The 26,140-nt window shown below is 44.6% G+C and overlaps 8 protein-coding genes across 16 annotated transcripts; all 8 read left to right on the top strand.

The window, feature by feature from the left end:
• The first annotated feature begins 586 nt into the window (after positions 1-586).
• Positions 587-3,344, top strand: LOC116424852 (odorant receptor Or1-like). 3 transcript variants are annotated; one of them, XR_012998498.1, is made up of 6 exons: positions 587-956; positions 1,154-1,489; positions 1,792-1,996; positions 2,068-2,223; positions 2,302-2,416; positions 3,268-3,344. XR_012998498.1 is itself a non-coding variant. In XM_076367348.1 (5 exons), exons 1-5 carry the CDS (start codon positions 595-597, stop codon positions 2,356-2,358), a joined length of 1,116 nt encoding a protein of 371 aa, XP_076223463.1. In that variant the 5' UTR covers positions 587-594; the 3' UTR covers positions 2,359-2,439. The 3 variants fall into 3 exon arrangements, 2 of the variants coding, with proteins under 2 accessions (XP_076223463.1, XP_076223467.1); XM_076367348.1 differs by lacking the exon at positions 3,268-3,344 and having other exon boundaries at positions 2,302-2,439; XM_076367352.1 differs by lacking the exon at positions 3,268-3,344 and having other exon boundaries at positions 2,068-2,186; positions 2,302-2,323.
• Positions 3,199-12,632, top strand: LOC116424883 (uncharacterized). Its single transcript, XM_076373017.1, has 15 exons — positions 3,199-3,575; positions 3,696-4,031; positions 4,353-4,557; positions 4,860-5,053; positions 5,135-5,187; positions 8,476-8,866; positions 9,074-9,412; positions 9,626-9,827; positions 9,898-10,053; positions 10,169-10,211; positions 10,946-11,312; positions 11,414-11,752; positions 11,841-12,042; positions 12,122-12,277; positions 12,500-12,632. The coding sequence occupies exons 1-15, from the start codon at positions 3,214-3,216 to the stop codon at positions 12,545-12,547; spliced, it is 3,393 nt and encodes a 1,130-aa protein (XP_076229132.1). The 5' UTR covers positions 3,199-3,213; the 3' UTR covers positions 12,548-12,632.
• Positions 5,063-8,495, top strand: LOC143174491 (putative odorant receptor 92a). Its single transcript, XM_076367384.1, has 5 exons — positions 5,063-6,408; positions 6,551-6,889; positions 7,049-7,250; positions 7,336-7,491; positions 7,589-8,495. The coding sequence occupies exons 1-5, from the start codon at positions 6,047-6,049 to the stop codon at positions 7,628-7,630; spliced, it is 1,101 nt and encodes a 366-aa protein (XP_076223499.1). The 5' UTR covers positions 5,063-6,046; the 3' UTR covers positions 7,631-8,495.
• Positions 12,553-20,328, top strand: LOC116424882 (uncharacterized). The gene is made up of 10 exons (XM_076373013.1): positions 12,553-13,656; positions 13,752-14,090; positions 14,231-14,432; positions 14,512-14,667; positions 14,739-14,779; positions 18,286-18,858; positions 19,137-19,475; positions 19,634-19,835; positions 19,915-20,070; positions 20,192-20,328. The coding sequence occupies exons 1-10, from the start codon at positions 13,295-13,297 to the stop codon at positions 20,237-20,239; spliced, it is 2,418 nt and encodes an 805-aa protein (XP_076229128.1). The 5' UTR covers positions 12,553-13,294; the 3' UTR covers positions 20,240-20,328.
• LOC143174485 (odorant receptor 46a-like) lies at positions 14,798-17,807 on the top strand. 2 transcript variants are annotated; one of them, XM_076367298.1, is made up of 5 exons: positions 14,798-16,383; positions 16,531-16,869; positions 16,954-17,155; positions 17,247-17,402; positions 17,678-17,807. In XM_076367298.1, exons 1-5 carry the CDS (start codon positions 16,022-16,024, stop codon positions 17,723-17,725), a joined length of 1,107 nt encoding a protein of 368 aa, XP_076223413.1. In that variant the 5' UTR covers positions 14,798-16,021; the 3' UTR covers positions 17,726-17,807. The 2 variants fall into 2 exon arrangements, with proteins under 2 accessions (XP_076223413.1, XP_076223410.1); XM_076367295.1 differs by lacking the exon at positions 17,678-17,807 and having other exon boundaries at positions 17,247-17,594.
• Positions 20,329-20,435: 107 nt separating the features above from the next.
• LOC116424881 (odorant receptor 10-like) lies at positions 20,436-23,583 on the top strand. Of its 4 annotated transcripts, XR_012998499.1 has the most exons (7): positions 20,437-21,185; positions 21,354-21,718; positions 21,815-22,153; positions 22,339-22,540; positions 22,623-22,778; positions 22,872-22,987; positions 23,510-23,583. XR_012998499.1 is itself a non-coding variant. In XM_076367356.1 (6 exons), the coding sequence occupies exons 2-6, from the start codon at positions 21,357-21,359 to the stop codon at positions 22,914-22,916; spliced, it is 1,104 nt and encodes a 367-aa protein (XP_076223471.1). In that variant the 5' UTR covers positions 20,438-21,185; positions 21,354-21,356; the 3' UTR covers positions 22,917-23,008. The 4 variants fall into 4 exon arrangements, 3 of the variants coding, with proteins under 3 accessions (XP_076223481.1, XP_076223471.1, XP_076223492.1); XM_076367356.1 differs by lacking the exon at positions 23,510-23,583 and having other exon boundaries at positions 20,438-21,185; positions 22,872-23,008; XM_076367377.1 differs by lacking the exon at positions 23,510-23,583 and having other exon boundaries at positions 20,664-21,185; positions 21,394-21,718; positions 22,872-23,008.
• Positions 23,584-23,945: 362 nt separating this feature from the next.
• Positions 23,946-24,676, top strand: LOC143174997 (uncharacterized). The gene is made up of 3 exons (XM_076371550.1): positions 23,946-24,337; positions 24,450-24,619; positions 24,669-24,676. Exons 1-3 carry the CDS (start codon positions 23,970-23,972, stop codon positions 24,674-24,676), a joined length of 546 nt encoding a protein of 181 aa, XP_076227665.1. The 5' UTR covers positions 23,946-23,969.
• On the top strand, positions 24,608-25,809 carry LOC143174501 (odorant receptor 10-like). 3 transcript variants are annotated; one of them, XM_076367519.1, is made up of 4 exons: positions 24,608-24,788; positions 24,923-25,124; positions 25,203-25,317; positions 25,446-25,809. In XM_076367519.1, the coding sequence occupies exons 1-4, from the start codon at positions 24,676-24,678 to the stop codon at positions 25,472-25,474; spliced, it is 459 nt and encodes a 152-aa protein (XP_076223634.1). In that variant the 5' UTR covers positions 24,608-24,675; the 3' UTR covers positions 25,475-25,809. The 3 variants fall into 3 exon arrangements, with proteins under 3 accessions (XP_076223634.1, XP_076223627.1, XP_076223618.1); XM_076367512.1 differs by having other exon boundaries at positions 25,203-25,358; XM_076367503.1 differs by having other exon boundaries at positions 25,203-25,568.
• Positions 25,810-26,140: the final 331 nt, after the last annotated feature.

The raw sequence follows: 26,140 nt of genomic DNA, 5'->3' as shown, positions 1-26,140 counted from the left end.
ATTCATTGGTTAACATTCATTGCTCGATTTCACTAGCAAGTCCGAAGGAACGTAACGCGCCGAAAAGAATGGAAAAACATTTCCTCGAGTTACAGATCGAAAAGGCTGAGAACCAAAGCGAGGAATAAAAGCGTTTCCGTCGTTCTTCCTCTCTTCTCGGAGCGTTGAATATTTAACGTTCCCCCCCGGGAACACACCTTTTAAATGAATAAAACGAAGAGGATTCGCGAAGACGCGAGTTTTATTATAGTGACATTGTAACACAGCATTAGTGTAATGATACGCTACGCGCATACGAAGGTGGACGTGGACAGTGTCGTTGGAAACTGGAATATTTTCTAAAAGCATAGACCAGTTCTTTCGAGAATTTCACGAGCAACTCTCTGCCGTTGTAACCTTGGTCGATGCTATCGCGGCAAATCGATTCTATTTTGTTGGCCGATCGGGTAACTTCTATTTGGAATAACTTTGGAAAAATAAATATTCGCGTGGCAGAGTATTTCGGCGTGAATGTAACATAGCAGAGCAAAGTCTTTGCACGCGACGAGACAAGTTGGAAGGACTAGGCTTTTAATTAGGATTCGTTCGATCGACATGGCCATTTTGGAACCGGCGTTCAAAATATTAATAATCGGGGGTTGTTGGCAACCAGCATTCTGCTCTACGGGATGCAAGAGGATATTGTACGCTTCGTACACGGTCTTTGTGTTACTTTTGATGCACACTTTTGGGCTGTCGCAACTTTTCAACGTGATACTGAACGTGAAAAACACGGACGATCTTAGCGATAGCTTGTACATGTTTATCGCGACTGTTTTGTCTTGTTTCAAGATAGTCACGATACTGATGAACCATAAGAGTATTGGAACTTTATGCGAGACACTGAGGACGAAGCCCTGCAAACCAAGGAACTACGAGGAAGAGACGATTCAGCGAGAATACGACAGTAGGATTGGGTAAATCATCGAGAATTTCGAATAGTTCAGTCGAGTCTCGGATCAGAGGAAAGATATTGGCGAATCAATCGAATAAATTTGCAATGTAATTTTCACGTTGAGCAGCGTTTACTCGATTCTAAAGTATCTTTTCAGAAGACCACAGAGAATTGACGAGCAAGTGAATTATTCAAAGGGTACTTACAGACAGTTTACAGGTCCGTCACGATATTTTACATGGCTTTAGTGGAGATTACTGTCTTCTGCATGATCTTGTCCTCCCTACTTACCGATTTCCGACACAAGAAGCTGGCGTATAACGCTTGGCTGCCTTTTAATTACTCGGGGAAGCTATATTACGTCGCGTACATTCATCAACTCGCCGCTCTGACCGGCGCATCCGTTCTTAACGTCGGCTGCGATGTGATATTCTGCGGTCTTTGCGTTCACGTCTGCAGCCAGCTAGAAATCTTGCAGAACAGATTGAAAGAGTTACCGTCGCAGGACAGGCCAGACGTTGGGACGATCGTTCGTTTCCACGAGTACCTATACGGGTCCGTTTTTGTACGCCTCTCCGACAAGGAGACTTTGTCAAACCAGCAGCAGCCTAGCTTCTCTCGAGATTTTCCACGCGTAAAGTACACCTAGAGGTAACGATGGGCACGGTAAAATTGCTTTCTTCGCGTTTACTCTCCAGGTAAAAAATATAAGAAAATTCTGCCGATCGGTTTTAAAGGAAATGTTTCTTTAACTTCAACGTTTGACAAAGTCCGGAGAATTTGATCCAAGGGAATTTTGTATGAAAATTGAATTGTTTGAGCGACATCTTTCGAAGAAATGACTCGTTTCGTCGCAGGTACGTATCGATGATGCAGGATAAATTTAAGACGATAATCAGCGTTCAACTGATGTCGAGCACACTGGTGGTGTGTTTCATTCTGTACCAGTTAACGAATACACCGTTGATGAGCTTCAGATACCTGCAGTTCGTCATGTACATGGCCTGCATGATGGCGCAGGTCTTCTTTTACTGTTGGTACGGGAATGAACTGATGCTGAAGGTACTTGAGCTAAACGAGAGTCGAACCTCGTGCCGACTAATTAGATTTCCCCCCCCCCCCCGCGATGGTAGAGCGTCGAGATCGTGGAGACGATCTGCGAGATCGATTGGACCGGTCTGGATAATAAGAGGAAAAAAAGCCTGATCACGATCATGAAGAGAGCGATGATTCCGATCGAACTGACCAGCGCGTACGTGTTCACGATGAATTTGAACACATTCGTGAGCGTTAGTCGAACATTGCGATGATTTCTCGATTAAAGGATAAATCGTTCGTGTGTCGTATCGAAGCATTATTCGTTTCAGATCCTGAAGATGTCTTACTCGATGTACAACCTGCTTCAAAGAAGAAAAGAATCGTAGCGGCAGGAAACTAGATACTTGGATCCTGGACAGTTGGAGTTTCTTAGATTCGTAGTATGTAAGTTTCACTGAAAATTCTCGATCGACTGGTTGCGACGAGCGACACGCTTCGATCGAGCAAAATTACACTTACGGTATAAAAGTTGTGTACGATCGTGAAGTTTCAGGAACTGTACGAATAAATAAACGTTGCGAATAAATAGACTACAGGTGAAAATTGTGTACGAAAACTGGCTGTAAACCGTGCACGCGCAGTTCTTCCTTCCGTAGTTGATTAAATGTCGAGAATATCTAGCTGTTCGGTTCGTGTATATATCCCAACGAAATTGTCCAGTGGTTCGATCCCTCGCGGTGTTCGTAAGAAAAATACTGCCAGTCGACCGGCAAAAGATACGACGAAACACCGAGAGATTATTAATGATAAATATGGAATTACTAGAAGCGGCTAGTTGGAACGCGTCCCGGAAATTACTGTAATTGTATAGCCCGTGCACGAGAAGGGGATGTTCCGCGGACGTAGCAATCTTTAGAGGACGGATGTCCGTTGTTTCGCCAGCTTACGGGAAGAATATCGGGACTCTATAGTCGCGCGTTGCATACCGTGGAACACCTTTTGCGATTTTGTAGAGCATAATATTGTAAAGCATAAAGATCGTCATCTTCCGTGGAAGGTAGAGATGATAAAATGTGAGTAAAACTCGAATGTTCTCGCGTTCGATCGAACGTGTCGTGAAAATAAACATTGCAGAATGGAGAAGTTTGCCCGTAACTAACGTATCGTAGAAACTATAAAGCTGTGCCAGAATCTTACAATTGAACAAAAGGATCGTGTGCCGGTGATATCTAGAAAGAAAAATGCGGATCTTGAGAATGGTCTTTTCAACTCTGATCATGTGCGGTTGTTGGCAGCCCGATTCTTGGACGTCGCCGATGAAACTGTTCCTGTATCACGCGTACACGATGATCGTGTTCTCGCTGGTTTATTCGGTGACGTTCTATCAGTTCATGGAGATACTGCTCAACGTGAAATCGTTGGACGAGCTCGCGGACAATCTGTACATGTTCATAGAGATGGCTTTCTCGTGCCAGAAGATGCTGAACTTGCTGAGGAGTCGAGAAAATATCGCTGGACTGATGAGCATCTTCGAGGAGGAACCGTTCGTGCCGCGGAACACCGAGGAGCTCGAGATTCGATCGAGATTCGATAAGAAAACGCAGTGAGTGGTGAACTTGGTAAATCTTTCCCGAAATCTAGCATTCGGCTTTCGAACATCGCAGACTGTTCCTTCCGATTTTGCTGGCCGTACGAAATCATTTCGAAAAATATCATTCTACAGGTCGAACACGATCCTGTACCTCTCTTTGCTGATGGGAACATGCTTCAGCTTAACTTTCTCGGTATTTTTGAAACCTGAGAAATGGCCACTGATATTTAACATATGGCTGCCTTACAATTACTCGTCGATCAGCTTGTACAGTTCGACTCTCGCACAGCAGAGTTTAGCGTTGCACTATGGCGCGCTGGCGCACGCCGCTTGCGACAGTTTGATCTGTGGCCTGCTGATCCATACCAGCAGCCAATTGGAAATCCTGCGAAGTCGTCTGCGAGCGATCAAAAGGGGTGAGAACAGACCGATGAAATTGTGCGTGCGTTTCCACGATAGAGTCTATAGGTTGGTTTTACAAAGTAACAAGCACGACGCCTACAACAATATCTAATCGTTTAACTTGCGTGCCTGCGCGTGCTGCGTGTGTGTGTGTGTGTGTGTGTGTGTGTTACACGCGACCATTGCTACGTTACAGTATCCGAGCCAGCTTAGTTATCGGTTACCTTGGACAGATTGCGATGACCAACGAATAGAGGATGAGAAACCGATTCCTCCTTTGTCCTTAATCGAATCGAAAAATGTGAAATGTTCGAAGCGTCGGATACGTTTGGAGAAGCTGTTCCAACCAACAAATAAGAGTGTCGTTTTTTGAAAAAATGTTTGCAGATTCGCTCAAGCGTTGAACAACGAGTTCAAAATGATCATATTCGTCCAATTCATGGTGAGCGTCTCGGTCGTGTGCTTCAATCTGTACAGGCTGTCGAAAAGTGGCGACCAGGGCTCGAAACTATTGGAAGTAATACCGTTCAGCTCTTGCATATTGTCGCAGATATTCTTGTACTGTTGGTACGGAAACGAAGTCAAGCTGAAGGTTCGTGGTTAATTGAAACGCACGCGATCATTGTTGCAAACGTTCCGCTTCGATTTCGTTCGAATCTCACTGTTGAATGAATTGTTATTACAACACGTACGCGCTACATTAGTAATCAATGGAATTTCAATCACGCGCCGTCTCTCGATCGAAATCACTGGAATATTCGGCACTCGCGCTATCTTAGATTCGAAAGGCGAAAAGATCGGATAAAGAAGTATTCCGCGTTGCCGGGAAAACGGAAGAACGGCAACAATTCTGTAACTCGACTAGCCGACCTAATGTATTCTTCGATTTATCAGAGCCTCGAAATTTCTGACACAGTGCTCGACATGAACTGGACGATACTCGACGACAGCCAAAAGAAGATGCTCATGATGATTATGAGACGCGCCTTAGTGCCCGTCGAATTTACAAGTATCCACGTCGCCTCCTTGAACCTGGCATCATTCATGGGCGTCAGTATACGTGGAACGCTAATCAAATCACAGGAATAGTTTTCAGGCATTATCATCGTTAACGATTCTCGCATTTGCAGATACTAAAAGCTTCTTATTCGGTGTTCAACGTGCTCCAGCAAGGCTAGTATTAATAGAGCTCGTACAAATGTTCATTGTAGAAAGGAGAAAGGTTGTTTAAACGATCGCTGTGTATCGGAACCCCAAAGGCACAAAGTCGCGATAGAAGCAAGATGAACGCGTCGAAAGATTCGATTCGCGTCAGGTGTATAGCGATCAACCGTCCAGGAAGAGAGATTCGTTGGATCGACGATTAAAAGAGGGAAGAAAAACGAGAAACTTATCTGTTTGACGATCTCCGGATTGCTCTCTCGAGTCGTCGAGCATGCTAGAAGAAGGACAATCGTGTTGTAGATGACGTTGCGATGTTTCCAAATAAATATACAAGCTAGTGATCCAGAATTCTTCTTCTTCTTCTTCTTCTTCTTCTTCTTCTTCTTCTTCCGACAATCTCGCGCCGACTACGCGGAAAACCGACGGCGTTCTCTGAAATATTTATCCTCCGTATTCGTGCTTCCCGTGGTCAGGGTGCGACGGAAGGGCAGTGCAGGGCGGAGAAAAACGAAATTACGTGGGGGAACATTGTTGCGCACGTCGCTTACGTCGCTTACGTCGCTTACGTCGCTTACGTCGCTTACGTCGCTTACGTTGCGTTCCTGGGTAATTACCGTAATGGCATAGCTCGGCGGAGGAGAAAACCTTCCGGAAGAAAAAAATATCGATATTCTATGGTCGGCAACGGCGCTTCGAACTTTGAGCACATCTCTCACCTCGATTCTCAGCGGATTCTCAAAGCGGATAGTTTCCCTCGCGATATCCTGCCGTGGTGTCGTTGTTACCGTTCCAGGGACGAGAGAATGAAGCGATACTTGGCGAAAAAATCCCGTTAGAAGCGGAAGATTCGATTAGCGTCGAACCGGAGAAGCTGATTTCTCGAATGGACTGAAGATAGATAGAAAATAAAAGTTCGAATGGATAGATTGCGATCCGTTTGCACCCTTCTCGCTATCTGCGGCTGCTGGAGACCAGCCTCTTGGGATTCCCCGCCGAAAGAGATTCTATATCGTGGCTACACGGTCGCGGTGTGGCTGTCTATACATCTTCTGTCGGTCTCTCAGATTCTCGACTTGGCCATCAACGTGAAGACGCAAGACGATTTCAGCGACAACTTTTACGTGACACTCGCGGTGCTCTGTATATGTGTGAAAATGTGCACCGTGCTGGCGAGCCGCGCGAAAATCGGGAATTTGATCGACTTACTGAGAAAGAAACCGTTCTCTTCCTTGAACACCGAGGAGGACGAGATTCGGGCGAGATACGACAAAGTAGCTGAGTAAGTTTCATACTATTTTCATACTATTTTCTATTACTCGAGAAAATGAAAAGTCCCCAATGAAAAGTCCGAAAGTCTTGACAGACAGTGTTTATCTGTGATCAATAGAATTCGGTGGAATGGTTAATGATTGGATTTCCAGAAGGAACACGATCGCGTACACGATTATAATAAAGATTTACGTACTGTCGATGTGCATCACGTCGATTTTCACCGGCTACAGGCACAACAAGTTATTGTACCGGGCCTGGTTACCGTACGACTGCTCCACTTCCATTCGGTTCACTGCCACGTACATTCATCAGATCGTAGCTGTGACCTACTGCTCGTTCATCACCGTCGCCTGCGATTCTCTTTTCAGCGGCTTCCTGATCCACACGTACTGTCACTTCGAGATACTCGGGCATCGACTGAAATCCTTCGACGGAAATAAGAGCGAGGCGGTGAAAGATTGCGCGTACCTTCACGACCGCATATACAAGTTGGTTTAACCGTTCTTTATCATCTGGCACGTTTCATATTTCATAGCAGTGCGTCGTCTACTTTTCCCACTTTCCGCACTTTTTTTCCTTTCACGAAAAATTATTGCACGTTCTCCGAGTGTCCCCCGGGGATTCAGTTAGTCCGGAGATTGTTGCAGATACGCGACGATGGTGAACAGCCAGTTTAAAGTGATCGTGCTCGGCCAGTCGCTGGTCAGCATGACCACGATAAGCGTGAACCTCTATCAGCTGACGCAAAGGGATCTGGGATCGAAGCTCCTGGAAGTGATACTTTACTCGTTCAACACGCTCGTACAGATCTTTTACTACTGTTGGTACGGGAACGAAGTGAAACTGAAGGTGTTCGGTCTTTCCAGAATTTTTTTTCGGTCTTTCCAGAAATGCGCAGAGTGCGCAATACTCACGCTGTCCATCATTTTTCCAGAGCCTGGAAGTTCCGAGACTGATATTTCAAAGTAATTGGCCGACTTTGGACACGAAAGCGAAAAGAATGCTCTTGATGATGATAAAACGCTCTAGGATTCCCATCGAGTTCACCGCCATCTACATGGTGTCCATGGACCTTCAAACGTTCATGGCGGTCAGTAAAGGATTTTCCACGCGCAGAAACTTGGAACGCCGATCGGGAAGAGCTTCGAGTCGAAAGCGAGACACTCTTTGATTTCTTTCCTCGGTAGGTGCTGAAAACCTCTTACTCGGCGTACAATTTGCTGCAGTGAACCAAGGGACGCCGAAAGCCGCGTGCAAACCCATCGGACGTACAGAAGAAAACTGAGATTGTTCGTTCCGGGGAAGTGGAGGGAAGAGGGCAAGCGATCAACTGAATGTAGACTGCGACAAAAAATGTTGCTGATAGAAATAAATATTCGAGAAAACTGATAATGTCTGTACGTCTGAAAGAGCGATTCCCCTGGCACAACAGCGTTTCTCGCCGAAACGCCTGTTTACTCGAAATACGATCGCAGAGAGAAAATTGCGCGAACAAAGAATCAACAACGCACAGATAGTCGCGGCTAGTTTGAAAGTTAAGATTACCCTTTCATCGTCCTGTAACGATCCTGTCTCCGTCCGATAACTCCACTTGTCGGTCTCACAGTGACGGTAAGAAATAATGTGAAGGGTAGCGAAGGGAAGTTACGTTCAGGAAAGGTTGCGTGCTTATTATCGGAATAGAAGTGTATTCGCCGAGTAAGTCGTGTGGCTGGAAATAATTACGATAATGGCATAGTCTACGTACTACAGAAGGGAAGCCGACTGATCCGAGGGTGCAGGGAAAGGAGGGTACCGATACTCGATAGCGGCCAGTAACGCATCAACTTTTGTCGTAGAAACTGTCGAGACGTAGCGATATCGCCAACCGAATGGTTATCCCAGCGAATCTTCGACGATCGATTAGCAACGACCTCTTAACGATATACTACACGTTCGGTGTTGCGAACGAACAAACTTCTGGAATTTAGACGTGTAACGGGCCGACTCGGCAACAGAATAGGAAAGTCGTAAGTTTCTCTTGGTCGGAAAGGAGATCTATTTCAAAGGGCAGAAACACACTTCGGATGAACACTATTGGAACAAAAGTTCATCGAACGAACGATGCCAACGCTGCAATGGACGTCCACGGTATTGTCAGCGTTGGGCTGCCAAAGACCGTCCACTTGGACGAGCCCGCCGAGAAAGTTCTGGTACAAAGTTTACGGGTTTGCGACGCTACTTATGGTACAGACTGTGGCGGCATCGGCGATTCTGGATATAGCGTTCAACGTGAGGAATCAGGATGATTTCAGCGACAACTTGTACCTCAGCATGCCCATGGTGATTTCTTGCTGTAAGATGTGCGCCTTCTTAGCCAATCGCGAAAGCATTACGTCTCTACTGAACTCTTTGCAAGAGAAACCCTACTCGCCTGCCGGCACAGTGGAGATGAGCATCGACGCGAAGTACGATCGCATAAACGAGTGAGTTTTTCCTTCCCCTAATCCCTTCCCCTAATCCCTTCCCCTAATCCCTTAACGTAATCGTCGAATTTTCACTCTATAAGAAAAAAGTGTTTGCCGATAGAGTGATTCCGATTGAAAAATATGATCTCGTTGCGAGATAAAGAACAATTCCATAGGCTTCTCAGGATGAAGTTTCTTTAAAAAGGATTCTTACCATGATTGCAGGAGAATAACGGTCGGATACACGATTTTAACCGAATTTTCCGTAGCAATATCGTTAATCGCGGCGATAATAGAAAATCCGAAGAACAGGGCGTTGACGTTTCGCGCATGGGTTCCCTACGACTACTCGTCGCTGCCTTTGTACACTGTCACTTTCCTCTACCAAGCTACGGGTGTGACGCTCGGATCTCTCATGAACGTCGCTTACGATTCCCTGTTCAGCGGGATGATGTTCTGCATATACAGCCAGCTAGAGATCGTCGGCCATCGTCTGCGGAAGGTGACGGGAGACGACGAGCAATCGGTGAAACAGTGTGCACGACACCTCGACTATATATACCAGTGTGTTTCTAATCTCTTCGCTCTCACGTTTTTAATTAGAATCGCACGCGCAGCGATGACAATACCAACTAATCGCTTTAGGGGTGACTTCGGTATCGGTCGGTAGTCGACGCGTGAACCGGAGGATGCATTTTACACGATACTATCATTCATGAGAAGACATTCGTAATTCAGTGTTTACGATAGTTGTACAATTTCTCGAAATTATTGCAGATTCGCCGCGAAGATAAACGAAGACTTTCAGATAGTGTTATGTATACAGTTTGTCGCGAGTATGTTCATCATATGTTTCACCCTTTATCGAATCGCACAAATGGATTTCGATTCGAGACTGCTCGAGATGGTTGTGTACGCGATTTGCATGCTTCTGCAGATATTATACTACTGTTGGTACGGGAACGAAGTCAAGCTGAAGGTGCATTCTCGACATGAGAAGATCTTCGTTGCCTTGAAATCTAATAACGTATCGTAATTCTGATTTTCAGAGCCTGGAGATCACAGATGTGATATTTGCGAGCAACTGGACGAACTTGGATAACGCTACCAAGAAGACTCTTTTGATAATCATGCTGCGAGCCACGTTCCCTATCGAATTCACCACCGCTCATATTATGTCGGTGAATATAGACTCCTTCATGGTGGTTCGTATCGTACCTTCAACTGATTTTAATCTAGCCTAGTTTCCCCTCTTTACGTCGCTTCGTACCCTACGATATCGAAAGGGAAGAAATCGTACGATCCTAGTAATTATTCTAGGTGCTGAAAACTTCTTATTCGGCGTACAACGTGCTGCAACAAGGCTAACGAAACGTCTATCGGACGATAACACAATTGTAACTCATTATTGAAATAGAAACATATTAGAATATCTAAAGTAACGTGAAATTCATGTGTAATACGGTACGAAGATTTGTAATATATCATTGTAACAAAGTCCACGAGCGTAACAGTTCTCTTTCCAGTCTCCCGACGAGGAACATTTCCGCCTGCGCACATTCTCGTTCGTTGAATTTCGCGCGGAGACTATCGCTGGTCACCAATGGAAGGCCGGTAGCACGCAGTCTTTTCAAATATGTATCGTGCCTTCCACGGTAAAGAAAACGACACCGTTCTATCGTTCCTGCACGGTGATTTCATTATTGAACATTGCCCGTTTCTCTGAACGAACGATCTTTCGAGTCTCGTAGTCGTCGATAATTGCGATAATGACAGGTTCCACGTCAGAAGGGAAAACATCGAGAAGGGACCGCCTGCGCGCAGGGTGCAGAGAAAATACCGATAGTCATCGGTAGTCAGTAAGATACAATCCTTTGTCGCGCGAAGCCGAGCCGTGAGTCGCGTGTTTGCCCCAACCGTTCTAGAGAAATTCGCGAGCACGGTTCCGGAATTTCTAAATGTAACGGAGAATCGACGACCGCGTAATATAGAGAACAGTTGTATGTCGGTCTCCGCCAAGAGAAACCTGCTCGACAAAGCAGGCGCGCGCTTCGAGCGAATGAATAATATTATTGCTAGAAAAGTCGATCAAAAGTTGAACGATGCCATCGCTGCAATGGACCACCACGATGTTGTCAATGTTGGGCTGTCGAAGACCGCCTACTTGGACGTCCCCGAGCAAAAAGCTCTCGTATAAAGTGTACGGGTTCGTAACGCTCTTCCTGACACAGACTCTGACAGCGTCTGCGATTCTGGATGTAGCGTTCAACGTGAAGAATCAGGAGGAATTCGGCGACAACTTGTACCTTACCATACCCATGGCGATATCGTGCTGCAAAATGTGCAGCTTCCTGGCCAATCGCGAAAGCATTACGTCTCTACTGAACTCTCTGCAAGAGAAACCCTACTTGCCTGCCAACACGGCGGAGACGACGATCGAGACGAGATACGATCGAATAAACGAGTGAGTAAGAACAACCGACTTTCCTATTTGCTCGATCACATTCTAAATGAGATTCTCAATGAGAAACTGAAAGGGACAGAGAAACGTTATCCCGATTGCAGGAGGATATCGACGCTATACACAGTTACGATCGAACTCTGCATATCGCTGATGATAGTCTCCTCGATGATAGTGAATACAAAGGACAGAGTGTTAACGTTTCGCGCGTGGCTTCCGTACGACTATTCGTCACCGATCTTGTACGCCGTTACTTTCGCCCACCAAGCTGTAAGTGTGACGATCGGCTCTCTTATGAACGTCGCTTACGATACTCTGTTCAGCGGACTGATGTTCTCCATATACAGCCAGCTGGAGATCCTTGGGCATCGACTGCAAAATATCACCAGAAATCACAGAGAATCGGCGAAGCTGTGTGCGCGACATCACAACTACATATACGAGTACGTTTCCTCCTCTACGGTTAATTAGGAGCACTGGTAATTTCGTAATCTTTCGAGCGGAAAGATTGATTCTCGCGAATGATTGCAGGCTCGCGGGAAGAGTGAACGGAGACTTTCAGATGGTATTGTGCGTACAGTTCGCGTCGAGTATGACGATCATCTGCTTCACCCTCTATCGTATCACGCAAACGGATTTAGGCTCGAGATTAGTCGAGACTTGTATGTACGCGGTTTGCATGTTAATGCAGATATTCTACTACAGTTGGTACGGGAACGAAGTGAGGCTGAAGGTTCATTGCTAATGCGAGAAGATATTCGAGTTCTTCTTTCTCTCGTCGGCTCGGAATCTAATGTAACTTTGATTTTCAGAGTCTCCAGATTTCAGATTCGATTTTCGCCAGTAACTGGTCGAGTTTAGATGACGGTACTAAGAAGATTCTCCTGATGATCATGCTGCGGGCTACGTTCCCTATCGAATTCACGACTGCCCGTGTCCTGACGGTGAACCTAGAATCGTTCGTGTCGGTCAGTATCGCATTCTAGTCAGTTTACCAATTAATTCATCGAAATATACAATATAATCCATGTTCGTCCCTGTTGCCTTCGCTATGCGTTGACCGGATTTGTCTTGTTCGATTTCGAATCGGTTCTAATAGCGAAAGGAACACGCGTCACCGCGAACGACTAATAGAATAGAGAATATAATGTTGTGTAGAAGAAAGTCTACGACCGTAATAATTATTGTAGGTGCTGAAAACTTCTTATTCGGCCTACAACGTGTTGCAGCGAGGGTAATCGGTTGAATGCGACGATAATCACGATTGTAATTCTAACTCGACGAAAAACCTAATAGAACGTGTGTAAACTATTGGTCAGGATTAGCAATAAATTCTGGTTAAAACTCGCAGTTGTTCGCCATTGACAATATAAGAAGCAACTCGCCTTTCACGCGACGTCTTCTCATTCCTGTGAGCCTGTTCGCGAGGTAACATTCGCGTTTCAAACGAAAACGAATCGAGCGCGCACGGTTGCTGGTGGCTCGTTTCAATAATGGAGCAGCCGTTATCGGTTCGAACCTAGAACCTAGGCTAGAAACTATCGTTTCTCCTTGACCGTTCAATTATGAAATAGCGAGCCTATATCTGCTCGTTCTTTCGCGAACGAGCTGACGAGGCAACGTGGATAAAATAAAGGAGCAATTACGTTCGGCTGTAGAAGTCGCGTGGCAACAGGTTATTGCGATAATGACACAGTCCGCGTGGCGGAAGGGAAAATATTGAGACGAAACTTCGGAGGTGGAAACTTAGGATTTTGATAGTCTATAGTACTCTCTCTCTTAGTAACGTTTCAGGTTCTGTTGCAGGCAGGTAAGAACAGCATGGTTCTTCAGTGATGGTTCTGCTGTGAAACAAACAATCATTCGAGAACTTTTGCCGAGTGAACGATCACGAAGGATAGGAGAATAGTATCGTATCTTTGAATCCGATCGAAAGAATACATCTTGTGGATGAATGAACAAAATCAACTTGTACAGAATTAGGGATGGTAACGCTACGGCGGACATTCTCGCTTCTAACGTATTTGGGATGCCTATCGCCACCCAGCTGGACATCCGTGTCCAAAAGGATTTTATACAGAGCGCACTCACTTTTGATAGCCATACTCCTACTGAGCCTAGTATTATCCTCGCTTCTGGACATAGTGCTCGAGGTCGAAAATCAGAATGATTTTAGCGACAACTTTTACTTGACGACAGCCATGATGGTCGGCAATTACAAGATGTTTAATTTTCACACGAAACGGGAAGCTATTATGGTTCTGATAAACAATATGCGCAAGAGACCGTTCTCGGCCGAGGATCAAGCGGAGAAGAATATTATGACGAAATACCGAAAGATGATCGAGTAAGTTTCTCATCCTGCCACTATCTATCCGGTTTCGAAGAAATGAACGGCCGGTCGAACGATCGTATAAATATTGTACATTTCCGGCGTTACAGAAACAAGTCGACGGCATACATAGTCGTAATTGAGATCTACTTAATCGTAATGTGGACCACCTCGCTCTGCAGAGATCCTAAAGAGAGAAGACTACCGATCCGTGGATGGATTCCGTACGACTACTCTACTCCGATTTTGTACGGCGTTACTTACTGTTATCAAGTATTGAGTACAGTGTCTGCCACGTTTATGCACGTCGCCAACGATATATTGTTCAGCAACTTGATGCTGTTGATACACTGCCAGTTGGAAATCCTCGAGTATCGTCTGCGACAGATCAAGAACGACGACAAGGGATCGGCGAGAGAATGCGCTCGTTACCACGAGTACATATACGAGTGGGTTTTTCATTTTCCTTTGTGTCCTAGAAACTCGAGTTAACGATCGATTTATTAACGTTGATTCTCCGAACGATGAAACATTCGAAAAAGCCGAATTCATTTCGATTGGTTAATGCCGGTTCTCCGAACGATTGCAGATTCGCAGCGGAAGTGAACAAAATCTTTCAAGGAGTATTGTGCTTTCAGTTCCTGGCGAGTGTAGGGATGATCTGTTTCAATCTTTACCGAATCACGCAAACCGAGCTGGGCCCGAGAGTGTACGAAACGTGTCTGTACACGGTTATCACACTGTTACAACTCTTTTACTACAGTTGGTACGGGAATGAAGTCAGACTGAAGGTTTACTCACAGGACATGACAAGACAATTGCCAGCTGACCACCTTCCATAATGTGATATCACGTCACTTACGTTTCCAGAGTCTCGAACTTCCGGAAATGATCATCCGGAGCAACTGGACGAACTTGGACAACGAGACGAGGAAGATTCTACTGGTTATCATGCTACGGGCCACTCTCCCCATCGAGTTTACGAGTGCTCACGTTCTATCGGTCAACGTGGAAACTTTTATGACGGTCAGTACGAACACTGAAATCATTCGTTGTCACCCGCCTGTTCGCTCAATTTATCCTCTCGATTGTTCCAGGTACTGAAAACATCTTATTCCGCGTACAACGTGATGCAAAGGTAACCGACCACGATCCAAATGAACAGCAGAGAAGGGAATTCCGTTTAAAAAGACTACTAGAACATGTACAGATAGATACATTCAACTTTCAACCGTAAATATTTCGGAAATATAACATGTCCGATGACTTTGGTGAAATTCACGTTTATACCGTAGAGGGAATCGGGCTAAAATCGAAGAACGGCCCCTTTGAATCGTAATAACAAAGTATTTCGAGCGTGATAGGTATAAACGATAGCGTGAAACCTTTTTTTCCAAGTCTTAAGTTCCGTTAAGTGAATATAATATCTTTGCCTGTGAGGAAATCAAAGACTTTTTAAATAAAAACATTTATTCAGTTACGAAGGGAAATACGATTTTTCGAATGTATCGAAATATCCGGTTCGCAACGATGCTAGGATAAAATTAAATCACTTTTTGTTCTGCACTGGTGCAATCAATTAAGGTGCGTAGAATCCGGTAGTGTAGCTGTTACTTCGAACATCCATGTAACATCGAAGCTTCGTCACCGAGAATATCAGTTTTCGAATGGTTTTAGTCGAAAAACAACTGCCTCACTGTTTCGCTGATTTTTCTGAATTTCTTCATCTATGAAAAACATTACTGTCCCGTATCACCCTACTTTCCCCTACGCAGATTCGTAACGCATGGTTACTATGAAGTTCAAAAGCGCGACCTCCCTTCCCAGTCTTCCGACAAAGAATACTTTTTCTCGCGCACGCTCGTTTTCATTCAATTTCGCCCTAGCATTGTTGCTATTGATCAACGAAAGACCAATAGCGGGGAATTTCTCGTCTTTTCAAATCTATATCGTTTCTTTTGTTCGCTAAAAAAAAAGCGAGCGACTACTTTCCTGTTCCATCGTTCCTGCTCGATCATTTCATTATTGAACATTCTCCGTCTCTCTGAACGTACGATCTTACGCGAGGCTGACGATTCCGATAATTGTGATAATAACATAGCCCGTGGTATGTACTAGAAGGGAAACTATCGGGAAGAGGCCGACTGCGCGGAGGGTGCAGAGAAAATACCAATAGTCACCGGTAGTCAGTATCCTGTGAGCCTCAGTCGCGTCAAGTCAGCATTGTGGAAGATAAACAACGATCTAGAGAACATTCTCCATTGATCGTTTCGAGCGGCATTGACTTTCGTAATTTCGTAATTTCGTAATTTCGTAATTTCGTAATTTCGTAATTTCGTCATTTCGTCATTTCGTAATTTCGTCATTTCGTCATTTCGTGATGCTAACTCTACGAATGACGTTCATGATCTTGAAAGTGTTGGGCTGTCTCAGACCGGTCACATGGACGTCCACGTCCAAGAAGTTGTTGTATAAGGTGTATACGGTTCTAGTGTTGATTATCCTAGAATCGTTGTTGCTGACGTTAATTCTGGACATGGTATTCAACGTCGAGAATCAGGATGACTTTAGCGACAACTTGTACGCGCTGATGCCCGTCATCACTTCTTCCTGCAAGCTGTGCAGTTTCTTAGCGAATCGTGAGAGGATTATGGGATTGATAAGCAAGGTAAAGAGAAAGCCTCATTTGCCAACCAGTGAGGCGGAGATGAGGATTCAGATAAGAATCGATGAAATGAACGAGTAAGTGTACGATCTTTTATTCTCTTCCCGTTGATTCGTGCAACATTATTACCGCGTTGTTTTAATCGCACAATCAAAGTTGCTCGAGTTTTCACCGTAAATACCGTAGAAGGTGAGGGGTTCAAGTTGAGATTGTTCCGACGGCAGGAAGCTGGCAACAGTGTTCACGAGCGTGTTCGGCAGCTGCGTACTAATCATATGGATCACCTCGCTGATCAGAGACACGAGGAACAGAGTGTTAGCGTTCCGCGCCTGGGTACCGTACAACTATTCGTCTCCGACTCTGTACACGGTTACCTACACTCATCAGGCGCTAAGCGTAACAGTCTCCTCGCTGATGAACATCGCGTACGATACTCTGTTCAGCGGACTGATGTTCTCCATATACAGTCAACTGGAGATCCTCGGGCATCGTCTACGAAATATCAGGAGCGATCAGAGGGGAACGGCGAGAGAGTGCGCGCGTCATCTCAACTACATATACGAGTGTGTTGATCGTTTCTCTTCTAGCTTAGAGAAATTTAGACAAATTCTTCCGATACTAACTTATATCGCCGTAACAAATTGCAGATTCGCAACGAAGATGAACGAACGTTTCGAACTAGTGTTGTGCGTCCAGTTCGTAACGAGCGTGTTGAGCATTTGTTTCGTACTTTACCGAATCACGCGGAGGAATCTGAGTTCGAGACTGGCCGAGACGTTTATGTACGCGATTTGCATGCTGGTGCAAATATTTTACTATTGTTGGTACGGAAACGAAGTCAGGGTGAAGGTAGATTTTCTTCGCACGATTCGCACGATTTGACCAAAACTACCTTAGAGTTCTTCGAGACTTTGCGATCCGATGCGATTTCTGATTTCAGAGTCTCGACATTCCAGATACGATCTACAGCGGCAACTGGCTGAATTTAGACGACGAAACAAGAAAAACTCTCCTAATGATCATGATACGTTCTAGACTCCCTATGCAGTTCACCAGTGCACACATCGTTTCGATGAACATAGATTCTTTCATGACAGTCAGTGTGAACAGATACTCTTCCATCGTTATCGTTTTATTATCGTTTCGGAATGTTTGCATGATATTTTCACCGATTACTCTATTTAGTTTGTTAAGCCTTTTCCGTCTATTAAACAAATTACGGATTCATTTTACTCTTATTCTCTGTTACCTATAGTTTCCTTTCACATCGGTCGACGACTTTATTATTCACTAACGATAACAATATATATGTATATATATATATATATATCAAGTATACGTCCATGATAAGAATATTTTCTTTTATTAAAGGTACTTAAAACGTCTTACTCGGCGTACAATGTGCTTCAGAAAAGATAATCGTACCGAGGCGCGAGACGAAGCTGCGATAATGTATTGCGCGATGAAAATAATTATACAGCATAGCATCGGATGAATAAAGACCTTTGTAGGTTCACAAATGAATTGTTACGAGAATGTTTACAGCGAGAGCAACGATACGTTCGAATCGAGACGCACAGTGTGTCCTAGAGTTAGTATTGAAAAAGTATAACTCGCCTCTTCTAATATGTATCCGATTCTCGTGGACGGCAACCCTATCGCGACAGCCGAGCATCGCTCCACTCTTCGATCTTCGGCTAAAGAATATTTTCGGTAGCGCACATTTTCTTCGATTCAATTCCAGCCAAGTACTGTTGGTATTCGCGAGTAATACAACAGATACCTGGCGGTATCTACTCTTTTGAAATATGTATCGTGTTTCTCCGGTGAAAAATAATCACTACTTTATACCGTGGCTTCTCGATGATTTCGTTATTGAACATTGTCCGGTTCCCTGAGCGAACGATCTTACGCGAAGCTGACAATTCTAGGCAATTGCACGAGCCGCGTACTTGCGGATAATTGCGATGATAACATAGTCTGCGCATCGGAAGGGAAACTAGAAGAGAAGAGGCCGACTGCGCGAAGGGTGTAGAGAAAATACCGATAGTTACCGGTAGTCAGTGTCACGTGAGCCTCTGTCGCGTCGAGTCAAGTGATTGTCGAGAAGTACTGTCCTTTTCGAAGATAGATACTGTCACTCGACGAAGCTCGTGTTCCCGGCCGTGCGACGTAAACTTTGGTAATTTCATAATGTTGACTCTACGAGTGACGTTTATCGTTTTGAAAGTGTTGGGCTGCCAGGGCCCGGTTACATTGTCGTCCACGGCCAAAAAGTTGTACAAAGTGTATACGGTTGTAGTGTCGAGTATCCTATTATATTTGTTACTGACGATCGTTCTGGACTTGTTACTGAACGTCAAGAACCAGGAGGATCTTTGCGGGAATTTCTACGCGTTGGTGCCCGTCGTCACTTCTTCCTGCAAGCTGTGCAGTTTCTTAGCGAATCGCGAGAGGATCATGGCACTGCTAACCAAGGTAAACAGGAAGCCCCATTTGCCAACCAACGAAACGGAGATGAAGATCGAGATAAGGTTTAATCGAATGAACGAGTGAGTTCGCTATTGTCCTATTGTCCCCTTGTTTCTCATGAAAATAGAGTGGTAGACCGTAAACCGAGTAATTACTCTAAGAATGAAAAATCATTTCAATTCCCTGATATTTCCTGATATTCTCTGACCTTTGGTAACCGTTGAAATCACCTGTTCCGCCTGATCGCAATCAGCCCTTCCGATTATTATGAAAAACTCCATATTCATCGTTCTCAGCTTCTCTATCGAACTCGGTCTTGTAGTATGAGAGGTTGAAATTAAGATTGTTTTGTCACCAGGAAACTTACAAGACTATACACCAGCGTGTTCTTAATGTGCACGCTGGTAATATGGATCAGCTCGCTGATCAGAGACACGCGGATCAGAGTATTAGCGTTTCGCGCGTGGATACCGTACAACTATTCGTCTGCGAGTCTGTACACGGTTACCTACGTTCATCAAGTGCTAAGCGTAACGATCTCCACGCAAATGGACGTCGCGTACGATACTCTGTTCAGCGGATTAATGTTCTGCATAAACAGTCAACTTGAGATCCTCGGGCATCGTCTACGAAATATCAGGAGCGATCAGAGGGGAACGGCGAGAGAGTGCGCGCGTCATCTCAACTACATATACGAGTGTGTTGATCGTTTCTCTTCTACCTTAGAGCCCGTTATTTAGTTCTGCCGATTAATGAAATGATCTTTGGTTAATTTCACTGAAAATTTACAAATTCACGGGAAAACGTCGAATCGCCAGAAAATCGATTGTCCACTTACTTTCGAAACGATTGCAGCTTTGTGGCGAAGATGAACGAACGTTTCGAATTAGTGTTGTGCGTTCAGTTCCTGACCAGCGCGTTGAGCATGTGCTTCGTGCTTTACCAATTCACGCAGAGCGATGGAAACGCGAGACTGGCCGAGATGTTCATGTACGCGGTTTGCATGCTAGTAGAGATATTCTACTATTGTTGGTACGGAAACGAAGTCAGGCTAAAGGTTCATTATCAAGATAATTAAGACCGAGCTTCCGAAAGTTTTCCAATCGGTCGGAATCCAACGAAATCTCTCGTTTCAGAGCCTCGAAATTCCAGACGTGATTTACGCCAGCGACTGGTTAAATTTAGACGAAAAAACAAAGAAGACTCTCCTAATGATCATGATACGTTCTAGAATCCCTATGCAGTTCACCAGCGCCCACGTCGTTTCGATGAACATAGACACTTTCATGACAGTCAGTGCGAACAGATATATTTTTCTATATCGTGTATCGTATATTCACTATCGATAACAATATGCAACTACACTATTGCATATAGTCTACGATAAGAGTATATTGTATGTTTTTATTCAAGGTACTTAAGACTTCTTACTCGGCGTACAATGTGCTTCAGCAAAGGTAATCGTACCGAGGCGCGAGACGAAGCTGCGATTACGTATTGCGCGATGAAAATAATTCCACGGCATAGAATGAGATTTTACTAAAGACCATTGCAAGTTCCCGAGTCAAGTACGAGAATGTTCGCTGTGAATGGGAGTAACAGTATCTTAGCGTTAAACAAAATAACTTGCCTTCACGTGTTGTCGTATTCTCGTTTCTGTGATCCGTCCTGTCCTGCGATTAACCATCGCGTGCTGTCGAAAGGCGTGCTGCGTTTCCTTTCAGTTTTTCACCGCGCACCGGCTGTATCGCATCGAGTCAGACTATCGCGCGACTATTCCACTTCCTCCCGGTTAACCGCGACACGCGTGTCCACATCGTGACTGTGGCCGACCGCGCGCTTTTCACAGTCACCTGCGATTTCGTGTTCGGCAAGTTCTCGCGTGTTTCAACATTAATGTACACGAGAAGCAGCTGCGGAGAGTACAATATGTTTCGCGCCAAACTCACGCTGTTACTTCCTCTTTGAAGAAGTTGAAAGACAAGCGTGGCACATCTAAGGGACCTTCTCCCGTATCGGTGAATGATAATAAACGACAGATCGACTGCAACCGGTTCTCTATTGGAAAAGGACAGAAAGAAGAAGAAGAAGAAGAAGAAGAAGGAGAAAAAAGAAAAGAAAGAAAAGAACGAAAAGGTTTCATTATTGAGGCTATTGTTGCAGCCGGCAAAGTGGATAAAAAGGAAGATGAATTATATGTCTCGAGGGTTGCAAGTTAGTAATTGCGATAATAACATGGCGCCGCCAGCCATGACGTAACCAGCAGGGGAAATATCGAGAAAAGATCTACTGGTTCGGGGGTAGAGAGAGAATTCCGACGGTCTATAGTAGTCAGTAACGTTTCAGATTTCTTTCAGTCAAGTCGAAATTGTTCAGCTGTGTTTTGGATTGTAATTTTGTTCGGCAAGTAAGTAATATATTGTAATGATAGATAGTTGAATGTTGTAGAGTAAAATTAGAAGCTCGTTGATACGAGGTGAGCGAGGAAAGAAGGTTCTCGGTAATAAAGGAGAAAAGTCGAGTTTCTAGTCAGCGAAGTAGCGAAGGTGAAACGAGATTTAATCGAATTCCTTAGGCGATGACAACTCTACGGTTCACGTTATTGATGCTAACAGCGTTAGGTTGCCTGCGTCCAGCCACGTGGACGTCCGCGTTGAAAAAGTTGTTGTACTCGATATACAGATGGATAGTGTTCGGTATCATACAGAGCGAGATGGCGACGCTGATACTGGATATAATGTACAACGTCGAGACTCAGGACGATTTCAGCGACAATTTCTACATGACGATGTCTCTGCTCGGTTGCAATTGCAAGCTGCTTAATTTCATGATCTATCGTGACGAGATTATGATTCTGATAAACACTCTGCGGGAAGAGCCTTTCTTGCCTAAAAATCCAGCAGAGGTGGACATAAAGATGAAATTCGATAAGATAATCGAGTACGTTTATCTTTCTCTGTTGTATCTCGGTTGGTTCATCTATCCGAATAGACGTTGACATTTATTTATTGACATTTAATACTTTCCGGGGTGCAGATCAAATGCAGTTCAATTTCTAACCGTAGTACAGTGCATTTTAATGGTGTCCTGGGTCAGCACACCGATCATGGAATCGAAGAGCAGAAAATTAGTGTTTCGCTCGTGGATACCGTACAATTACTCTTCACCGACACTGTACGGTGTCACGTATATGCATCAAATGATCAGCACGACAGCTGACACGGTTATGCACATTGCCGTCGACACTCTTTTCAATGGATTTCTCCTATGCATATATTGTCAGTTGGAGATTCTGGAGTATCGTCTGCAACATTTAGCGAAACACGAGCAGAATTCGGCGAAGGAATGCGCTCGTCACCATAACCGCATATACAAGTAAGTTTCTCGTTTCGACTCAACTGAACTGAACTGAACTGAACTGAACTGAACTGAACTGAACTGAACTGAACTGAACTGAACTGAACTGAACTGAACTGAACTGAACTGAACTGATTGAAAAAAATGGAAAATCTCCTAAACACGTATGCGAACATTCGACTGATTTGCCGACGCGATTGCAGGTACGCGGCGACTGTGAACAAAAGCTTTCAAGTGGTGCTGTGCTTTCAGTTCATAGCGGCTGGTTCGATGATTTGCTTCAACATTTACAGATTGACGCAAACGAAGATCACCGAGAAAGGAATCGAGACGATCATGCTCATGTTTTGCTCGCTGTTACAGATATTTTACTACTGTTGGTACGGGAACGAAGTTAAGCAGAAGGTTCGCTCTTCCCTCCTACGGAATTCGAGTAGGATTTCTACACTTGACTTCTCTTCGCCTAAGGAATCGTTCCTTTTTTCAGAGTCTGAAAATTCCTGATGCGATTCTCGCTAGCAACTGGGAAAGTTTGGATATCAACTCGAAGAGGACTTTACTGATGGTCATGCTACGAGCTACGTTTCCCATGGAGTTCACCAGTGCTCACGTTGTGTCGGTGAATTTAGAGTCATTTATGACGGTGAATACACAGGAAATCAACTAATCGATCGATTAATTTACTAATCAGTTTGCCTCGTATATTTACCAGATCTGAAACATTTCTTTCACCCAGGTGATCAAGACATCTTACTCGGCGTACAATGTGCTCAACAGATAATTGCTCGAGTTCAATGGTGTTTTCGGCGGGAAGCCGGGTAGTTCGTAATTAGAATAGATAAACAACAGCAGGTATGCGCAAAGCATTCTTTGTCTCAGCGGTAGCAATAAATTCGATTTGAAATCCTCGTGTTGCGATCGTAAATACAATATTGTAGTAATTAAGCGTCAGATACCGCGATATTCCGTGACCAGTAATGATTCGCCATGATTCACGATAGAGACGGATCAACTATAAACGAAATATTATTTGGTAGAGTCCGATTATTGCGCGGTTATTCGACTTTCCGGCCACTGCGCATCGGACACGCCATCCATCGCTTACCGCACATTTTGTTCGGCAACTTTCCGAACCAACGTTACCACTGACAGTGAATATTTTCACTGAAACGTTCGTTCGGTTTGAATTTGATCGAAATATTCCTGGCATCGAGATACATGTAGATACAGAGAGTCGTCGGCAGTATCCCGTCCAGCTACCGTTCAAATATGTATCGGCCGTGTGTCCGTTAAAACCATCAACAATGTATCGTTCTTCCTCGACTGCTCCATTATTGAACACTGTTGTCCCCCTGTTACTAGCTTCTATTTCAGCGCGACACACCACATGTGGTTGCAACGGAGAACAACATTGAAGAAATCAAGAGAAAAATTATATACCACGGGGAACGAAAGCTTATTCTTGAAATATCTATTGCACGAGTCCCGGTGGTGACCAGTAATTTCGATAATAACATAGCCAGCCTACTGGACAGAAAAATATCGAAGAACGCAACGATGACGCAGAGGAGGAAGTACCGATATTCAGTAACGCGTTCGAGACTCGGTCGCATCGAGTCACGGCTGTAACCATCCCTCTAACATTTCGGTCTGGAATAACCCATCGATTCTTCCGCGTCATATGGATGAGAATAAAAGGGATTCGATGCATCTGTGAATGGTAAAATTCCGATGAAATAAATGTCCTGATTTCTAGCGAAAAACCAAATAGAAAATCGTCGAATTGAGAAAGAAGTATATCCTCGAGACAAGCGAACGTGAAAGGATCCTTAGAATGACGTTGCGAACGTTGGAATGGACGATAACGATTCTGACAGTGCTAGGCTGTCAACGACCGTCTACCTGGAGCTCCGCGTCGAAAAGATTCTTCTACAACGCGTACACGCTGCTCGTGCTAATTCTCGTGCAGAACCTCTTGGTTTCAGCTATTCTGGACTTGATGCTCAACGTCGATAATCAAGATGACTTCAGCGACAATTTGTTCTCGACCATAGCCATCGTCGTTTCTAGCTTCAAGCTGTGCAGCTTCTTAACGAATCGAGAGAGTATCGCGGTTCTGACCAGCAGTCTGGCGAAAGAGCCATTTTTACCAGTGAACCGAGAAGAATACGAGATTAGAACGAGATTCGATAAGATGATCGAGTAAGTATCCACAGCGAACTTTCCAGTGTATTCAAAGTAAGCGGTAGTAAGAAATCGAGCAGCAGAGTTGCGACCGCGAGTCCGATAAAAGCAATTACTGCTCCGATTCCAGGACGAGATCGATTCGATACACGGCTGCGATCGAAGTTTGCATAGCTTTCACGTGGATCAGCACGCTGATCATCGATGGGAGAAACAGAAAATTGGCGTTTCGCGTCTGGATACCTTACAACTACTCGTCTCTGAGTTGCTATTCCGTTACTTACATCCAACACGTAACGAGTGCCACGATTGCCTCGCTCGTGCACCCCGTGTGCGACACTCTGTTCAGCGGGTTGATGTTGTTCATTTACGGCCAGCTGGAGATTCTCGAGTACCGGCTGCAAAACGTCCCGAAAAGTAAGAACCAGTCTGCGAAAGAATGCGTTTGTCATCATGACTGCATATATCGGTACGTTCCTCGATATTCTCTTTAGCTTCTCGTCCGAAACGTTCGGAACAGAGGAAATCGAAGAGACCCGTCGTTTCTGGTTGCGTATTCGCGCGATCTAACAAGAGATCGATGATTTCTGCAAATGATTGCAGATTCGCCAGGAATGTGAATAAAATCTTTCAGGGGATAGTGTCCGTCCAATTCTTGTCGAGTGTAGGGATGATGTGCTTCACGCTTTACCGAATGACGCAGGTGGGCTTAGGTTCGAAAGCTGTCGAGATGTTTATGTATGCGCTTTGCATGCTGACGCAGATATTTTACTACTGTTATCACGGTGACCAAGTGAAACAGAAGGTACAGTGACGTCGACGAGAATTTCACCGGATTAGCCTTGCCCCTGACCCCGTCGTTGGTCGTAACCTTTTGTTTCAGAGCCTCGGAATTCCCGATCTGATTATCACCACTAAATGGACAACTTTAGACGACGACACTAAGAAGATCCTTCTAATGATCATGCGACGAGCTACTTTTTCGATCCAGTTCACAGGTACATCTGTCGTGTCTGTGAATCTGGAGTCCTTCATGACAGTCGGTTCAATTGACTATTGTAAATCATTTAATCGACCGCGTCGGGTTTCAAAGAGTACCCATCGAAAAAACTTTCTTTGATTGAAGGTGATGAAAACTGCTTACTCGGCGTTTAACTTGCTTCAACAGAGGTGATCGAGATCGACTGTCTCGGAACGCAATGTTAGGACCTAATGTCGTGCAATATAATCGGAACATGTAAAGTATTCGATGCAAATACCATTAAATTGATCTTTAAACCTCCAGTTGCACGTCGATTGCTGCCCTAAAGCTCAGTTTCCGGTAAATTTCTTCGTGTTCTTGTGCATCACCCTCCGAATCTTACTACTGAGAAGAACATTGTAGGAGATCCTCGTAAACGGTAACCGTTGCAATGCCTTTGTACTCCCGGTAATGTCCATTTCATCTGTTCATTTTCCAACGAATTCGAATGAACTGGAAACAGAAAAATAGATAAAACAACGCGAGCTAAGTAATAATTTCCGCGGTGCGCGTATGTATTGTTGGAAAGATGATCGCATAGGTCGTTCAGTCGTGTTCCATGTAATTACCGTAATAACACCTGCCGAGCGTTCGATGAAACAGGAGTGAACCTCATAGGAATAAAGGGCTCTATAGGCCTCATTCGCATTTAAACTAGCGACGATCGAGGATCTAAAGCGGTCTCTCCTTCTCTTTTGCTCTCCCTCTGGAGTGTGCTTTCTCGTTAACTTCACTCGTAAAGAGGCACGTATTCTTCGGTAGAAAGAAACGTAAGAACTTTTCATGCGAGGGATAGAGTT

The sequence above is a fragment of the Nomia melanderi genome, chromosome 1 (genome assembly GCF_051020985.1).
Source record: "Nomia melanderi isolate GNS246 chromosome 1, iyNomMela1, whole genome shotgun sequence".
In the NCBI taxonomy this organism is placed as follows: Eukaryota; Metazoa; Arthropoda; class Insecta; order Hymenoptera; family Halictidae; genus Nomia; species Nomia melanderi.
The sequence above is the reverse complement of the archived record's forward strand: the minus strand, read 5'-3'. Positions and strand labels throughout refer to the sequence as shown.

Excerpts from the sequence above, each read along its gene's own strand:
- LOC116424852 (XM_076367348.1), top strand. The coding sequence starts at position 595 with ATGGCCATTTTGGAACCGGCGTTCAAAATATTAATAATCGGGGGTTGT. Across the intron at positions 1,997-2,067 it reads GGAATGAACTGATGCTGAAG|AGCGTCGAGATCGTGGAGAC; the intron begins GTACTTGAGCTA and ends CCGCGATGGTAG. Across the intron at positions 2,224-2,301 it reads ATTTGAACACATTCGTGAGC|ATCCTGAAGATGTCTTACTC; the intron begins GTTAGTCGAACA and ends TATTCGTTTCAG.
- LOC116424883 (XM_076373017.1), top strand. The coding sequence starts at position 3,214 with ATGCGGATCTTGAGAATGGTCTTTTCAACTCTGATCATGTGCGGTTGT. Across the intron at positions 8,867-9,073 it reads AAGTACGATCGCATAAACGA|GAGAATAACGGTCGGATACA; the intron begins GTGAGTTTTTCC and ends CCATGATTGCAG. Across the intron at positions 10,212-10,945 it reads GTACAACGTGCTGCAACAAG|GAACGATGCCATCGCTGCAA; the intron begins GCTAACGAAACG and ends CGATCAAAAGTT.
- LOC143174491 (XM_076367384.1), top strand. The coding sequence starts at position 6,047 with ATGGATAGATTGCGATCCGTTTGCACCCTTCTCGCTATCTGCGGCTGC. Across the intron at positions 6,409-6,550 it reads AGATACGACAAAGTAGCTGA|AAGGAACACGATCGCGTACA; the intron begins GTAAGTTTCATA and ends TTGGATTTCCAG. Across the intron at positions 7,251-7,335 it reads GGAACGAAGTGAAACTGAAG|AGCCTGGAAGTTCCGAGACT; the intron begins GTGTTCGGTCTT and ends TCATTTTTCCAG.
- LOC116424882 (XM_076373013.1), top strand. The coding sequence starts at position 13,295 with ATGGTAACGCTACGGCGGACATTCTCGCTTCTAACGTATTTGGGATGC. Across the intron at positions 19,836-19,914 it reads GAAACGAAGTCAGGCTAAAG|AGCCTCGAAATTCCAGACGT; the intron begins GTTCATTATCAA and ends CTCTCGTTTCAG. Across the intron at positions 20,071-20,191 it reads ACATAGACACTTTCATGACA|GTACTTAAGACTTCTTACTC; the intron begins GTCAGTGCGAAC and ends TTTTTATTCAAG.
- LOC143174485 (XM_076367295.1), top strand. The coding sequence starts at position 16,022 with ATGCTAACTCTACGAATGACGTTCATGATCTTGAAAGTGTTGGGCTGT. Across the intron at positions 16,384-16,530 it reads AGAATCGATGAAATGAACGA|GAAGCTGGCAACAGTGTTCA; the intron begins GTAAGTGTACGA and ends TTCCGACGGCAG. Across the intron at positions 17,156-17,246 it reads GAAACGAAGTCAGGGTGAAG|AGTCTCGACATTCCAGATAC; the intron begins GTAGATTTTCTT and ends TTCTGATTTCAG.
- LOC116424881 (XM_076367366.1), top strand. The coding sequence starts at position 21,357 with ATGACAACTCTACGGTTCACGTTATTGATGCTAACAGCGTTAGGTTGC. Across the intron at positions 21,719-21,814 it reads AAATTCGATAAGATAATCGA|ATCAAATGCAGTTCAATTTC; the intron begins GTACGTTTATCT and ends TCCGGGGTGCAG. Across the intron at positions 22,541-22,622 it reads GGAACGAAGTTAAGCAGAAG|AGTCTGAAAATTCCTGATGC; the intron begins GTTCGCTCTTCC and ends TCCTTTTTTCAG.
- LOC143174997 (XM_076371550.1), top strand. The coding sequence starts at position 23,970 with ATGACGTTGCGAACGTTGGAATGGACGATAACGATTCTGACAGTGCTA. Across the intron at positions 24,338-24,449 it reads AGATTCGATAAGATGATCGA|GACGAGATCGATTCGATACA; the intron begins GTAAGTATCCAC and ends CTCCGATTCCAG.
- LOC143174501 (XM_076367503.1), top strand. The coding sequence starts at position 24,676 with ATGTTGTTCATTTACGGCCAGCTGGAGATTCTCGAGTACCGGCTGCAA. Across the intron at positions 24,789-24,922 it reads CATCATGACTGCATATATCG|ATTCGCCAGGAATGTGAATA; the intron begins GTACGTTCCTCG and ends AAATGATTGCAG. Across the intron at positions 25,125-25,202 it reads GTGACCAAGTGAAACAGAAG|AGCCTCGGAATTCCCGATCT; the intron begins GTACAGTGACGT and ends CTTTTGTTTCAG.